Source organism: Salmo salar, chromosome ssa17 (genome assembly GCF_905237065.1).
Source record: "Salmo salar chromosome ssa17, Ssal_v3.1, whole genome shotgun sequence".
Taxonomy (NCBI): Eukaryota; Metazoa; Chordata; class Actinopteri; order Salmoniformes; family Salmonidae; genus Salmo; species Salmo salar.
The window spans coordinates 35,168,505-35,185,534 of record NC_059458.1 but is presented as its reverse complement, the minus strand read 5'-3'; the positions used below and the strand labels follow the sequence as shown (position 1 = coordinate 35,185,534).

Below are 17,030 nucleotides of genomic sequence, written 5' to 3'. Positions count from 1 at the left end.
CGCAATAGGCTGAGAGAGGCTGGACTGAGGGCTTGTAGGCCTGTTGTAAGGCAGGTCCTCACCAGACATCACCGGCAACAACATCGCCTATGGGCAAAACCAACCGTCGCAGACAGGACTGGCAAAAAGTGCTCTTCACTGACGAGTCACGGTTTTGTCTCACCAGGGGTGATGGTCGGATTTGCGTTTATCGTCGAAGGAATGAGCGTTACACCGAGGCCTGTACTCTGGAGCGGGATCGATTTGGTTGAGTGTCTGTCATTGGTCTGGGGCGGTGTGTCACAGCATCATCGGACTGAGCTTGTTGTCATTGCAGGCAATCTCAACGCTGTGCGTTACAGCTAAGACATCCTCCTCCCTCATGTGGTACCCTTCCTGCAGGCTCATCCTGACAATGCCACCAGCCATACTGCTCGTTCTGTGTGTGATTTCCTGCAAGACAGGAATGGCCAGTGAAGAGCCCGGATCTCAATCCCATTGAGCACGTCTGGGACCTGTTGGATCGGAGGGTGAGGGCTAGGGCCATTCCCCCCAGAAATGTCCGGGAACTTGCAGGTGCCTTGGTGGAAGAGTAGGGTAACATCTCACAGCAAGAACTGGTAAATCTGGTGGAGTCCATGAGGAGGAGATGCACTGCAGTACTTAATGCAGCTGGTGGCCACACCAGATACTGACTGTTACTTTTGATTTTGACCCCCCCTTTTGTTCAGGGACACATTATTCAGTTTCTGTTAGTCACATGTCTGTGGAACTTGTTCAGTTTATGTCTCAGTTGTTGAATCTTATGTTCATACAAATATTTACACATGTTAAGTTTGCTGAAAATAAACGCAGTTGACAGTGAGAGGACGTTTCTTTTTTTGCTGAGATATCTATTTATATCTCTCTATATATCTGTATACACACACAAAAGTATGTGGACACCCCTTAAAATTAGTGGATTCGAACATTTCAGCCACACCCATTACTGACCGGTGTATAAAATCGAGCACACAGCCATGCAATCTCCATAGACAAATGTTGGCAGTAGAATGGCCTGAAGAGCTCAGCAACTTTCAAAGTGGCATTGTCATAGGATGCCACCTTTCCAACAAGTCAGTTCGTCAAATTTCTGCACCGCTAGAGCTACCCCAGTCAACTATAAATGCTGTTATTGTGAAGTGGAAACATCTAGGAGCAACAACAGCTCAGCCGTGAAGTGGTAGGCCACACAAGCTTACAGAACAGGACCGCCAAGTGCTGAAGCGCGTAAAAATAATTTGTCCTCAGTTGCAACACTCACTACCGAGTTCCAAACTGCCTCTGGAAGCAACGTCAACATAAGAACTGTTCGTCGGGAGCTTCACAAAAAAGTGGCCGAGCAGCCGCAAACAAGCCTAAGATCACCATGTGCAATGCCAAGCGTCAGATGGAGTGGTGTAAAGCTATTGGACTTCCTGGAGTGATGAATCACGCCTCATCTGGAAGTCTGATGGACAAATCTGGGTTTGTTGGATGCTAGGCGAACGATACCTGCCCCAATGCATAGTGCCAAATGTAAAGTTTGGTGGAGGTATAATGGTCTAGGGCTGTTTTTCATGGTTCGGGCTAGGCCCCTTAGTTCCAGTGAAGGGAAATCTTAATGCTACAGCATACAATGACAGTCTTGACGATTCTGTGCTTCCAACTTTGTGGCAACAGTTTGGGGAAGGCCCTTTCCTGTTTCAGCATGACAATGCTCCTATGCACAAAGCGAGGTCCATACAAAAATGGTTTATCGAGATCGGTGTGGAAGAACTTGACTGCCCTGCACAGAGCCCTGACCGCAACCCCATCGAACACCTTTGGGATGAATTGGAACGCTGACTTCGAGCCGAATCTAGTGGAAAGCCTTCCCAGAAGAGTGGAGGCTGTTATAGCAGCAGAGGGGGGACCAAGTCCATATGTATGCCCATGATTTTGGAATGAGATGTTCTTTTTACTTTTGGTCATGTAGTGTAGTTGCAAAGTTGCTTATTAGCTAAAATGCTAAAGTTGTCCGTGATGAGATTCAAACAGGAAACCTTTGGGTTGCTAGACGTTCATGTTATATGCTGACCCATCCACCCCGACCAATCAACTACCCTCCTTTTGTTTTTGACTTAAAAGAAAATGTTTAAATGTTTCAACGTCATATTCAACATCTCCAGCACCACCCCAATTTTTTTAAATTTCCAATGACATTCTATAACGCTCCCTTTCCTCTGCACAGTTGTCAGTGAGAAACAATAGGATTACAATAGAGTGTTCATCTTAATGTTATCAAATTCACTGTTACCACTTCCTTTATGAGATAAGAATGAAGTGATGGAGTGACTAATCTTAACTGGCCTGAGACAACTGATGAGGCTTCTTGCCTTTATGTATACGTTGATGTGTTTTTAAGGTAGCCAATTGGGAGAAACTCTTCCGACAGTCAGAGCAGAAGTAAGGCTTCTCTCCTGTGTGTCTTCTTTGATGAACTTTTAGCTCAGTTGATGTTGTGAAGCACTTCCCACAGTCAGAGCAGGAGTAAGGCTTCTCTCCTTTATGTATACGTTGGTGTATTTTTAAGCTGCCCTGTTGGGAGAAACTCTTCCCACAGTCAGAGCAGGAGTAAGGCTTATCTCCTGTGTGTCCTCTTTGATGAACTTTTAGCTCAGTTGATGTTGTGAAGCACTTCCCACAGTCAGAGCAGGAGTAAGACTTCTCTCCTGTGTGTATTCGCTGGTGACATTTTAAGTGGATCTGTTGAGAGAAACCCTTCCCACAGTCAGAGCAGTAGTAAGGCTTATCTCCTGTGTGTGTACGTTGGTGTGTTTTAAAATTGCTCTGTTGAGAGAAACTTTCCCCACAATCAGAGCAGTAGTAAGGTTTCTCTCCAGTGTGCATTTTCTGATGAACTGTCAGAGTCCTTGATGTTATGAAACTCCTCCCACAGTCAGAACAGAAGTAAGGCCTCTCTCCTGTGTGTGTTCTCTGATGAACTCTTAGCCCAGTTGATGTTGTGAAACATTTTCCACAGTCAGAGCAGTAGTAAGGCTTCTCTCCAGTGTGTATACGTTGGTGTGTTTTTAAGTTGCTCTGATGAGAGAAACGCTCCCCACAATCAGAGCAGGAGTAAGGTTTCTCTCCAGTGTGCACTCTCTGATGAACTGTCAGAGCCTGTGATGTTTTTAAACTCTTCCCACAGTCAGAGCAGGAATACAGATTCTCTCCTGTGTGTATTTTTAGGTGTATTTTTAGCTTTGATAGAAATGGGAAAATCTCCTCACAATGTGGGCAGGGGTGAGACCTCTTAGCTCTGTGATCTTCCTGCTGTTGCTCTCTGGATGTAGAGAATGTCTCAACATGGTCTCCTGTGTGAACAACATCAGAAGAACCAGTCAGTTGGGGTGATATACATATGACTTCATAACAGTAGGCTGTACAATACATGGAATAAAGCTATTAGGGTTGTCCCGACAAAAAAAATGTATCCTGGTCGACAGAGTCGTCTGTTCTTTCGACCAATCGATTGGTATACATTTTAAAACTTGTATTTTTCCAAATATAGACACACCCTTTGTTTGAATAAAATCAACTATATGTAGGCTGCTGAGCTTGTCTGATGCTTTAAGCACTGCAATAAAAAAATCTAAACAAATTACTAAAGAGGGAGCCAGAGATCAATACAGCCTAACCAGAAGTAAAAAACCTGTTCCCGACCCTCCTCCCCACTGCTGCTGGCCTTCTCAGATTCTGCCGTTACCCTCCTGAAGTCGCTGATCATAGGCTACACCAGCGGTCGGTAATAGGCTACACCAGCGGTCAGTAATAGGCTACACCAGCGGTCAACAGATTTTTCCATTTGGAGTGGCAGGTTATCGTACCATTTCTACTGATCTGCGTGCCAGTTATGATTTTCATCTGCACATTTTCATGGAAGAGTTTCATTTCATTTATAATAAAGTCTTCATATCTCAAATCAATGTCATGTGGTTAACCAAAATTATATCTAAATTATAATTATTCAATTCTAAAAGTCACTTCTATTGCCAATATGTAAAAACAGCCTACATAAAGCCAACAAAAACACTGCAGCCTGCATGTAGAACATATCCTGATGAAAATAGATATCCTATGAATCAAATTGGCTGCACATGGCCTGTCTGCAAGAAACTTGAAACATTGTATCAACTAATAATTTGGTCTGGCCTGTGCTAGCAAACTTGCAACATTGTATAAAATATTCTGGGCCCTTAGAGTTACCCATGCCAGCAAGCTTCAGACAGACAGACAGAGCTGTAGGCTATTTTGCGCTTGGGATAAGAAGTAATCAGGTAGTCCTAGTTTATGACGTTTCCACTGGATCAGAGCATTACAGTTTTTCCCCTTTCATGCTGAGTGGTTATCAAAAGGGAGAGAGATGGAAAGGTTTTTCAAATAGGCTACGTTGAGGAACTATTGTCATTCTCACTGGTTGTAAAAACAGACTTTGTTAACTTGCTGTTTGAGGCGAAGAAAAATTACTTTGAGAAACTCCACAGTGATGGTGAGTTAAGACAATCAAATTTGGAAAGAAGTTGAAGATGCTCAACCAACGTGAGTAGAGGTGCAACCTAAAAATGTGTAAACATCATTGAACAGGAAAAGGCGCAACACTCGCTCACCATTTAAAAAATCTTAGTTTTATTAAGCAAGTTTAAACCTCTTACATCTAGACGTTCCGCTAGCGGAACACCTGCTCCAATATCCAATGATAGGCGTGGCGCGAATTACAAATTCCTCAAAAATACAAAAACTTCAATTTTTCAAACATGACTATTTTACAGCATTTTAAAGACAAGACTCTCCTTTATCTAACCACACTGTCCGATTTCAAAAAGGCTTTACAGCGAAAGCAAAACATTAGATTATGTCAGCAGAGTACCCAGCCAGAAATAATCAGACACCCATTTTTCAAGCTAGCATATAATGTCACAAAAAACAAAACCACAGCTAAATGCAGCACTAACCTTTGATGATCTTCATCAGATGACACGCCTAGGACATTATGTTATACAATACATGCATGTTTTGTTCAATAAAGTTCATATTTATATCAAAAACCAGCTTTTTACATTAGCATGTGACGTTCAGAACTAGCATTCCCACCGAACACTTCCGGTGAATTTACTAAATTACTCACGATAAACGTTCACAAAAAACATAATTATTTTAAGAATTATAGATACAGAACTCCTTTGTGCAATCGAGGTGTCCGATTTTAAAATAGCTTTTCGGTGAAAGCACATTTTGCAATATTCTGAGTAGATAGCCCAGCCATCACGGCTAGCTATTTTGACACCCACCAAGTTTAGCCCTGACCAAACTCCGATTTACTATTAGAAAAGTTTGATTACCTTTGGTGTTCTTCGTCAGAATGCACTCCCAGGACTTCTACTTCAATAACAAATGTTGGTTTGGTTCAAAATAGTCCATAGTTATATCCAAATAGCGGCGTTTTGTTCGTGCGTTCAAGACACTATCCAAGGGTGACGAAGGGTCACGCGCACAACGCATTTCGTGACAAAAAAATTCTAAATATTCCATTACCGTACTTCGAAGCATGTCAACCGCTGTTTAAAATCTATTTTTATGCCATTTTTCTCGTAAAAAAGCGATAATATTCCGACCGGGAGTGGTGGTTTTCGTTCAAAGACGAAAGAATAAAAATATGGAGTCGACTCGTGCACGAGCCTCAGTCTCATAGTACTCTGACCGGTCACTATCCAAACGCGCTACTGTTTTTCAGCCAGAGCCTGCAAAGCCACGATTCAGCTTTTTGCTGCCTTCTGAGAGCCCATGGGAGCCGTAGGAAGTGTCACGTAACAGCAGAGATCCCTTGTATTGGATAGAGATAATCAAGAAGGCCAAGAAATGGTCAGACAGGGTACTTCCTGTACAGAATCTTCTCAGGTTTTGGCCTGCCAAATGAGTTCTGTTATACTCACAGACACCATTCAAACAGTTTTAGAAATGTTGGAGTGTTTTCTATCCAAAGCTAATAATTATATGCATATTCTAGTTTCTGGCTAGATTAAATTGGGTACGTTTTTTATCCGGCCGTGAAAATACTGCCCCCTAGCCATAACAGGTTAAAAGATTGACGTTTCGGTCTTCAATGCCCTTCAAACGTCAATATTTTAAACTTGCTTAATAAAACAAAAACAAAGTCATGAGTGAGAGTTGCGCCTTTTCCTGTCCAATGAGTTAAGACAATCAGAAATAGTATCAGATCCCCAAATGGGCACATTTATAGGCCTACATTTGCAAGCAGGCCAGGTAGACTATATGCCTACTAATATGAGTAATCAGGCCAGGTAGACTATAGGTCTACTTCTATGAGTAATCAGGCCAGGTAGACTACAGGCCTGCTTCTGTGTAATCAGGCCAGGTAGACTATAGGCCTACTTCTATGTGTAATCAGGCCAGGCAGACTATAGGCCTACTTCTATGTGTAATCAGGCCAGGTAGACTATATGCCTACATCTATGTGTAATCAGGCCAGGTAGACTATATGCCTAAGTATATGTGTAATCAGGCCAGGTAGACTATAGGCCTAATTCTATGTGTAATCAGGGCCAGGTAGCCTATAGGCCTACTTCTATGTGTAATCAGGCCAGCTAGCCTATAGACCTACTTCTATGTGTAATCAGGCCAGGCAGACTATAGGCCTACTTCTATGTGTAATCAGGCCAGGTAGACTATATGCCTACCTCTATGTGTAATCAGGCCAGGTAGACTATATGCCTAAGTATATGTGTAATCAGGCCAGGTAGACTATATGCCTAATTCTATGTGTAATCAGGGCCAGGTAGCCTATAGGCCTACTTCTATGTGTAATCAGGCCAGCTAGCCTATAGACCTACTTCTATGTGTAATCAGGCCAGGTAGACTATAGGCCTACTTCTATGTGTAATCAGGGCCAGGTAGCCTATAGGCCTACTTCTATGTGTAATCAGGCCAGGTAGACTATAGGCCTACTTCTATGTGTAATCAGGCCAGGTAGACTATAGGCCTACTTCTATGTGTAATCAGGCAAGGTAGCCTATAGGCCTGCTTCTGTGTAATCAGGCCAGGTAGACTATAGGCCTACTTCTATGAGTAATCAGGCCAGGTAGACTATAGGCCTACTTCTATGAGTAATCAGGCCAGGTAGACTAAAGGCCTACTTCTATGAGTAATCAGACCAGGTAGACTATAGGCCTACTTCTATGTGTAATCAGGCCAGGTAGACTATAGGCCTACTTCTATGTGTAATCAGGCCAGCTAGCCTATAGACCTACTTCTATGTGTAATCAGGGACAGGTAGCCTATAGGCCTACTTCTATATGTAATCAGGCCAGCTAGCCTATAGACCTACTTCTATGTGTAATCAGGCCAGCTAGCCTATAGGCCTACTTCTATGTGTAATCGAGCCAGGTAGCCTATAGACCTACTTCTATGTGTAATCAGGCCAGCTAGCCTATAGGCCTACTTCTATGTGTAATCGGGCCAGGTAGCCTATAGACCTACTTCTATGTGTAATCAGGCCAGGTAGCCTATAGACCTACTTCTATGTGTAATTAGGCCAGGTAGCCTATAGACCTACTTCTATGTGTAATCAGGCCAGCTAGCCTATAGGCCTACTTCTATGTGTAATCAGGCCAGGTAGCCTATAGACCTACTTCTATGTGTAATCAGGCCAGCTAGCCTATAGGCCTACTTCTATGTGTAATCAGGCCAGCTAGCCTATAGGCCTACTTCTATGTGTAATCAGGCCAGCTAGCCTATAGGCCTACTTCTATGTGTAATCAGGCCAGCTAGCCTATAGGCCTACTTCTATGTGTAATCAGGCCAGCTAGCCTATAGGCCTACTTCTATGTGTAATCAGGCCAGGTAGACTATATGCCTACATCTATGTGTAATCAGGCCAGGTAGACTATATGCCTAAGTATATGTGTAATCAGGCCAGGTAGACTATAGGCCTAATTCTATGTGTAATCAGGGCCAGGTAGCCTATAGGCCTACTTCTATGTGTAATCAGGCCAGCTAGCCTATAGACCTACTTCTATGTGTAATCAGGCCAGGTAGAATATAGGCCTACTTCTATGTGTAATCAGGCCAGGCAGACTATAGGCCTACTTCTATGTGTAATCAGGCCAGGTAGACTATATGCCTACCTCTATGTGTAATCAGGCCAGGTAGACTATATGCCTAAGTATATGTGTAATCAGGCCAGGTAGACTATATGCCTAATTCTATGTGTAATCAGGGCCAGGTAGCCTATAGGCCTACTTCTATGTGTAATCAGGCCAGCTAGCCTATAGACCTACTTCTATGTGTAATCAGGCCAGGTAGACTATAGGCCTACCTCTATGTGTAATCAGGCCAGGTAGACTATATGCCTAAGTATATGTGTAATCAGGCCAGCTAGCCTATAGACCTACTTCTATGTGTAATCAGGCCAGCTAGCCTATAGACCTACTTCTATGTGTAATCAGGCCAGGTAGACTATAGGCCTACTTCTATGTGTAATCAGGGCCAGGTAGCCTATAGGCCTACTTCTATGTGTAATCAGGCCAGGTAGACTATAGGCCTACTTCTATGTGTAATCAGGCCAGGTAGACTATAGGCCTACTTCTATGTGTAATCAGGCAAGGTAGCCTATAGGCCTGCTTCTGTGTAATCAGGCCAGGTAGACTATAGGCCTACTTCTATGAGTAATCAGGCCAGGTAGACTATAGGCCTACTTCTATGAGTAATCAGGCCAGGTAGACTAAAGGCCTACTTCTATGAGTAATCAGACCAGGTAGACTATAGGCCTACTTCTATGTGTAATCAGGCCAGGTAGACTATAGGCCTACTTCTATGTGTAATCAGGCCAGCTAGCCTATAGACCTACTTCTATGTGTAATCAGGGACAGGTAGCCTATAGGCCTACTTCTATATGTAATCAGGCCAGCTAGCCTATAGACCTACTTCTATGTGTAATCAGGCCAGCTAGCCTATAGGCCTACTTCTATGTGTAATCGAGCCAGGTAGCCTATAGACCTACTTCTATGTGTAATCAGGCCAGCTAGCCTATAGGCCTACTTCTATGTGTAATCGGGCCAGGTAGCCTATAGACCTACTTCTATGTGTAATCAGGCCAGGTAGCCTATAGACCTACTTCTATGTGTAATTAGGCCAGGTAGCCTATAGACCTACTTCTATGTGTAATCAGGCCAGCTAGCCTATAGGCCTACTTCTATGTGTAATCAGGCCAGGTAGCCTATAGACCTACTTCTATGTGTAATCAGGCCAGCTAGCCTATAGGCCTACTTCTATGTGTAATCAGGCCAGCTAGCCTATAGGCCTACTTCTATGTGTAATCAGGCCAGCTAGCCTATAGGCCTACTTCTATGTGTAATCAGGCCAGCTAGCCTATAGGCCTACTTCTATGTGTAATCAGGCCAGCTAGCCTATAGGCCTACTTCTATGTGTAATCAGGCCAGGTAGACTATATGCCTACATCTATGTGTAATCAGGCCAGGTAGACTATATGCCTAAGTATATGTGTAATCAGGCCAGGTAGACTATAGGCCTAATTCTATGTGTAATCAGGGCCAGGTAGCCTATAGGCCTACTTCTATGTGTAATCAGGCCAGCTAGCCTATAGACCTACTTCTATGTGTAATCAGGCCAGGTAGAATATAGGCCTACTTCTATGTGTAATCAGGCCAGGCAGACTATAGGCCTACTTCTATGTGTAATCAGGCCAGGTAGACTATATGCCTACCTCTATGTGTAATCAGGCCAGGTAGACTATATGCCTAAGTATATGTGTAATCAGGCCAGGTAGACTATATGCCTAATTCTATGTGTAATCAGGGCCAGGTAGCCTATAGGCCTACTTCTATGTGTAATCAGGCCAGCTAGCCTATAGACCTACTTCTATGTGTAATCAGGCCAGGTAGACTATAGGCCTACCTCTATGTGTAATCAGGCCAGGTAGACTATATGCCTAAGTATATGTGTAATCAGGCCAGCTAGCCTATAGACCTACTTCTATGTGTAATCAGGGCAAGGTAGCCTATAGGCCTACTTCTATGTGTAATCAGGCCAGCTAGCCTATAGGCCTACTTCTATGTGTAATCAGGCCAGCTAGCCTATAGGCCTACTTCTATGTGTAATCAGGCCAGCTAGCCTATAGGCCTACTTCTATGTGTAATCAGGCCAGGTAGCATTGGTGCGTGTCCTTACTAGATTGTCTATTGTTTGGAGCGCTCCTGTCAATGAATAAATTGTAAACTCGTAAATGCAATGAAATAAAACAAAATGTTTTTGTACAATGACAATGGTAAGACATTATTATTATTATTATTACTACTACGATATTGAATGCATTCCCATAATTAAACAAACATTGCTGATTAGAAATTATGTGAATTAACAGTAAAAGTACTACTGGTGATACTGGTTTGCCATCCCCACAGCCTCCACAATGGATTAGTCCACTCAGACAGGCAATGGACGAGTCCACTCAGACAGGCAATGGACGAGTCCACTCAGACAGGCAATGGACGAGTCCACTCAGACAGGCAATGGACGAGTCCACTCAGACAGGCAATGGACGAGTCCACCCAGACAGGCAATGGACGAGTCCACTCAGACAGGCAATGGACGAGTCCACTCAGACAGGCGTGAATCAGACAGGTGTCTTGTGTGCCATACATTATTTCTTTTTATATATATATGCGCCACTGCTCGACTAAAAACATATTGGTCGACCAACAGCCTATCGACCAATCGACTAAATTGGGTCAGTCTTAAAAGCTATTCAACAACCTAAGCCAAAAAGGGCTGAAAAGTATGAGTCATATCATCCTCCTCTCACTATCACAAGGGTTAGTAACTACACAGACTCACTTCATATCATCCTCCACTCACTATCACAAGGGTTAGTAACTACACAGACTCACTTCAGATCATCCTCCACTCACTATCACAAGGGTTAGTAACTACACAGACTCACTTCAGATCATCCTCCACTCACTATCACAAGGGTTAGTAACTACACAGACTCATTTCATAGATCTTTAAAACACTGACAGTTTGTCTACTTCACTTCTTTAGTCTACTCTCTAATCACTCCAGATAACTCAGTTGTTCAGGGATGTGTGACGTCAGAATTACAGAATTCAACCTATCAATAGACTGGGTCAAAACGTATGGCGGTCTGTTACTCATGCTCTTACCATGACTAACAGATTTCCCAATCTTCTCCTGCTCTTTTTCATCTTTAATGTTGACATTCAGCTCCAGTGTTTGACTGCAGTCTTCCAGCTTCACTGATGCCATCTCTGGATCCTGCAGTGCAAACTGGGCTCCACTGTCACAATCAGGACCCAGTGACTGTAGGTTTGGACTCAGTGTGGAAGGAGAGAGACAGGCTGGGTTTGTCCTCACTGTTTATATTAATGGCCTCAGACTTGACCTGAGTCGGCCTGTAGTTATAAAGGGGAACGGACACAAAAAGTATTGAAAGTTCTGGCACTTTTATTCTCAAACTATATTAGATCAGGTACCTAAGCATTAACAAACCATTCAATTCATTTCAAATTAGGCGGTTCACACTATAAATTAGTCTACACAATGTAAATGCACTAAACCTATAGTAGATTCCTTAAATTCACACACAGAGCATTCAGAAAGTATTCAGACCCCTTGATTTATTCCACATTTTGTTACATTACAGCCTTATTGTACAAAGGATTAAAGACCCCATAATGACAAAGTAAAAACAGCTTTGTAGAGTTTTTGGCAAATGAAATATCACATTTACATAAGTATTCAGACCCTTTACTCAGCACTTAGTTGAAGCACCTTTGGCAGTGATTACAGCCTTGAGTCTTCTAGTGTATGACACTACAAGTTTGGCACACTTGTATTTGGGGAGTTTCTCACATTCTTCTCTGCAGAGCCTCTCAAGATCTATCAGGTTGGAAGGTGAGCATCACCGCACAGCCATTTTCAGGTCTCTCCAGAGATGTTCGATCTGGTTCTATTCCGGGCTCTGGCTGAGCCACTCAAGGACATTCAGAGACTCGTCCCAAAGCCACTCCTGCATCGTCTTGGCTGCGTGCTTAAGGTCGTTGTCCTGTTGGAAGGTGAACTTTCACCCCTGTCTGAGGTCCTTAAAAGGTTTAGGAAGAGCCAGCTCTAGGAAGAGTCAATCCTGTCTCAGAGCTCTACGGACAATTCCTTCGACCTCATGGCTTGGTTTTTGCTCTGACATGCACTGTTAAATGTGGGACCTTATATAGACAGGTGTGTGCCTTTCCAAATCATGTCCAATCAATTGAATTTACCACAGGTGGACAACAATCAAGTTGAAGAAACATCTCAAGGATGATCAATGTAAACAGGATTCACCTGAGCTCAATTCTGAGTCTCATAGCAAATAGAGTACAATGTTTTTTATTATTTTACAAATTTGCAATTTAAAAAAAAAAAAACTGTTTTTGCTTTGTCATTATGGGGTACTGTGTGTAGATTGATGAGGAAAATTTTGAATAAGGCTAACGTAACAAAATATGGAAAAAGGGAAGGGGCCTGAATACTTTCCGAATGCACTGTAAGGAATTAGCAACTCGTTCTCATTCTGAGAATTAAGGTAGGCCACTTGATTTCAACATCTTAAAAGTGGACAGGCTAACAAGCTTTTCAAACAGTTGGAGACAGAATGGTGTGTTCATAACAATTCAACTGTTCAACCTTGTAATCTAACAAATAGATCCAATTTGGCTAAACTTGAAATATAAAGATTAGCTGGCTAGTCACTAGCACGTGGGCTTGAGAGATTGTTGAGACCTGTGTTCATTTTCTATAGGCTAATGCCTGCTACAAGAAGTAAGTCATTATTAGTGAATGTGCATTATGCATGGTTCTAGTTACATTTGTAACAAAAAAGGTCATTTTCATAGACTTGACAGCCAGATCAGTGATTGCAAAAACAACAAAAAAGCAGGTTCAACTATTTTGATCAAATAACAAATTATCAGTGGGTGTTATGGATGTGGAAGGCTTATATTTAGAGTCGGTATAACTTCACAAGCCCTGAATTCATTCCATTATTGCTGACTGTTAGAAAGGCAGTGTATTCAACCTTTAATTATACAACACTTATTTAGAGAAAAACAAAATGTAGATATCGTGAATCACCCATAAGTTTGAAAAACTCAAGATACAGCTGTATGATTTTTAGTCCATATCGCCCAACCCTAACGGACTACATTAGAATAGAGTACAATACAGTACGTAATTCTGTACTATACTCTGTACTGTTGTACTCTGCTGTACTAAACTAAACTTTTCTTTCCTGTACTCTGCTGTAGTGCTTTCCAATCTTGTGAAACAGTAGCTATGTTTCCAAGAAGTTACCCAGTGATTGTTTTGTTGACATTTAGAAAAAGTTGGAATAGAAAATAGATCAGCCAATTGCCCGCTAGTGTTTTCATTTAACTATCTTGTGTTGATAAAAACAGCTGGACGTAATGACGCACCCCGTACCGTCAAAATGATCCCACAAAAGCTCAAACATTTGCTAAAAAATGTTTGAGCTTTTGAACATTTCTCCTGCGGTCTCCAATACACATGTCAAAGATTTTTAGCCATGTTGCTTTGGTCGAATGCACCTGGGTCAGTGGAAACCTGCCTAATGAGGTCTGAGTGATTGGTTCAGATTTGGTCCAGTCTAATGTTTGGGCCAAGTCCAAAAAATACATTCAAAAGATGTCGACGTCAGTCCGTGCTTACTGGGGTGTATCTTACAGTGTCGGCCTATAACTTTATTTTATGAATGTCCATCCATGTGGTAGGCCTAGCGTTTGTAAAACAGCCAGTTGCATTGGCTTTATTAGTCCTGGTTCCTGTGACTAATCATTTAGTCTATTTAAGCTCTGAAAAGGCCCATCAGCTACCCAACTTTATCAGGAGTTATCCTGAGCCTATTGGCAATGAGAATCAATGCAGAAGTATTACTTTTTTGCTATGATCATCTCGTCAAAAATGTACAGAGAAACTTTAAACCACTGATTATCATGACAATTTAGCTGACAGGGTTAAACTCCCGGACAACAGTGGTTTCAGAGTCCTGCAATAGAGCAGAAATGCTAATATTTGTGTAAACTCTACATAGTTGTGTTCTGTGGCTGTCACTGAGTAGGCTGAACAATCCATAGGTAAGGCTGTAGAGTGCAATATGAATGTCCAACACAAACAAAAGACCCTCCATGCTCAACTGGCGGCCCGCGGTCTGGACCCAGAGCGGGTCAATACGGACCACGGGTCCAAAAAATATATATAATAATACTTTTTTGGTTGGGCTTTGACCCCTGGTATCATATAAACACACATAATACATAGAAATGTGTACAATTGCCGGAAATCTGCAAAAAAATATCGCTCCCATCACAAAATGTATAGAATTGTGTGATATTACATTTAAACCTGCCAACAAGAGGGTTGTGAAGATTTTGGGGTTGCAAGTTGTTTGTTACTACGCCAACAAATGACAATATCCATCTGGACCTTTGCCACCTAGGAAATGTGTGTGACTGGACCTTCTCAAATAGTACTGGAGTAACCCTGCAATAGACTGACTGGGAAGGTGATTTTTTTAGTCAAAGTCCTGCAATAAGAGCTAAGATATTAATTTGTGTTAACTCTTGGTAATTGTATTCTGTGGGTGTTAACCGTTTCATTGGTTCACAATCCAACCCGTTTCATAAATTCATATAAAAATGTCCCCAATGCAATTATGTGGTCGATAACATCCACAGTGGAATTTCAAACGTTTTTTTCTGTTTATTTTCAATTTAATCAATTATTGTAATTCATTTTAAATTAAGTAACATTCCAACCATGTTTAGTGTTATCTGGTCCAAATATGACGACATTCCATTAATTTGAATCAGTTTGTATAATTTTCAATGAGAGCGAACCACAAATTCTACTATTGTGGCTAATCGTTATTGTGGCTAGCTTCACATAGGTAGGGACAAGGGATGCATCCAGCAGGAGGACGGAGACGTTGGCCTCGATCAGATATAAAGGAATCATGTCAGTTCTATTCATGGGATTTATATCTGCAACTTTCCAAAACGTTTCTGTTCTGAACATCCCCGGGTGAAATCCACTGACTTATATACGAACCTGGAAAGCCTCACAAATGAAAACGTGTGTGTAACCCCGCTCTGTGTGCTTGTAAAATGTTTCTTTTCACGTTCTTCACTCACTCGGCTTGACAGAAAAATAAGACATAACCTTTCCCAAACGTGATAATACCTTGACGGATTAGTTTTTTTTAACATGTTATGACGTTCTTTCGATATTAGTCCGTTTAACCGTGCTATTACATACCTGTAGTAATAAAGAGAAACGGTCAGCACAGTTCTGGCGTTTTCTTTATTCTGTAGAATGGTGGGCGCCAACCCGGAACTTCCTGTCCCCCACTACCACAGCGCAACAGCGACAATATTGGATTGATGGGCTAACTACTACTAAACCATGTAGAATATAAAACTGAGATTGATTAGCTACACAAATAAGCCTTGGTTTAAAAAACTAAAGCCGTGTCTGTTTTAGTGTCTAAGTTTTCAACCCATTACATATGCATTGTAGATGATCTCTGTGGAAGGCCAAGAAGATCATCAAGAATCCAGAGACACGGCCTGTTCACCCTGCTACCATCTATCAGGTGGAGACAGTAAGGTGTGTCAAAGCTGGGACAGAGAGAATGAAACGGCTTCTATCTCCAGGCCATAAGACTGTTAAACAGTCATCGCTGATTTGATTTAGAGAATATTGGTGACTAGCAAATTGGCTTCTCCCAATGTGTAGAGGTGTGGTGACATGCTCATTTCAACTTCCTGTCCTCCTTAGCCTCAGAAAAAAAACTAAATACTCACTTGAAAAACGAAATATGTCACATCGTTTTTTATAATTTCTTATACAAAAGAGAAGAGTTTGACCAGCATAAATTCATATACAAACTTTATTTTTCATTGGCAGATCAATTTAGTTGGTTTGAATATGGTTTTCCCAAACACATTCAATATCAATGACTAACATAACAAATCTAGTTTTGAAAAGACAATTTAATAAATACATGAAGTTTCAAATCCTGTTTATCATTAAATAAATAGTCATTTAGTAGTAATTTTTTTTTATCCCAAACTAGTGATGAAAACTGATCATCACACAATCTCTATCTGATACATGTATCTACTAACTCATTCCCACAGAAAACTGATCATCACATCATCTCTATCTGATACATGTTGTGTCTACTAACTCATTCCCACAGAGAACTGATCATCACATCATCTCTATCTGATACATGTTGTGTCTACTAACTCATTCCCACAGAAAACTGCAGAGGGAAGCAGCACCAAAGCACCCCCACACCATCACACCTCCTCCTCCATGCTTTATGGTGGGAAATACCCATGCCGAGATCATCTGTTCACCCACACCGTGTGTCACAAAGACACAGCGGTTGGAACCAAAAATCTCCAATTTGGACTCCAGACCAAAGTACAAATTTCCACCGGTCTAATGAACATTGGTCATGTTTCTTGACCCAAGCAAGTCTCTTCTTCTTATTGGTGTCCTTTAGCAGTGGTTTCTTTGCAGCAATTCAACCATGAAGGCCTGATTCACACAGTCTCCTCTGAACAGTTGATGTTGAGATGTACCTGTTACTTGAACTCTGTGAAGCATTTATTTGGGCTGCAATTTCTGAGGCTGGTAACTCTAATGAACTTATCCTCTGCAGCAGAGGTAACTCTGGGTCTTCCTTTCCTGTGGCGGTCCTCATGAGAGCCAGTTTCATCAAAGCGCTTGATGGTTTTTGCGACTGTACTTGAAGAAACTTTCAATGTTCTTCACATTTTCAGTATTGACTGACCTTCACGTCTTAATAAGGTCTTTTACCAAATAGGGCTATCTTCTGTATAGGTATATTGAGTGAGGGATCAATATCT

At 41.9% G+C, this 17,030-nt stretch overlaps 1 protein-coding gene across 1 annotated transcript; it reads right to left on the bottom strand.

Annotated features, from left to right (window-relative positions):
- Positions 1-1,971: 1,971 nt before the first annotated feature.
- On the bottom strand, positions 1,972-15,488 carry LOC106591808 (gastrula zinc finger protein XlCGF17.1-like). Its single transcript, XM_045698578.1, has 3 exons — positions 15,406-15,488; positions 11,241-11,489; positions 1,972-3,356 (listed from the first exon to the last, which is right to left on the bottom strand). Exons 2-3 carry the CDS (start codon positions 11,341-11,343, stop codon positions 2,341-2,343), a joined length of 1,119 nt encoding a protein of 372 aa, XP_045554534.1. The 5' UTR covers positions 11,344-11,489; positions 15,406-15,488; the 3' UTR covers positions 1,972-2,340.
- Between the last annotated feature and the right edge of the window lie 1,542 nt (positions 15,489-17,030).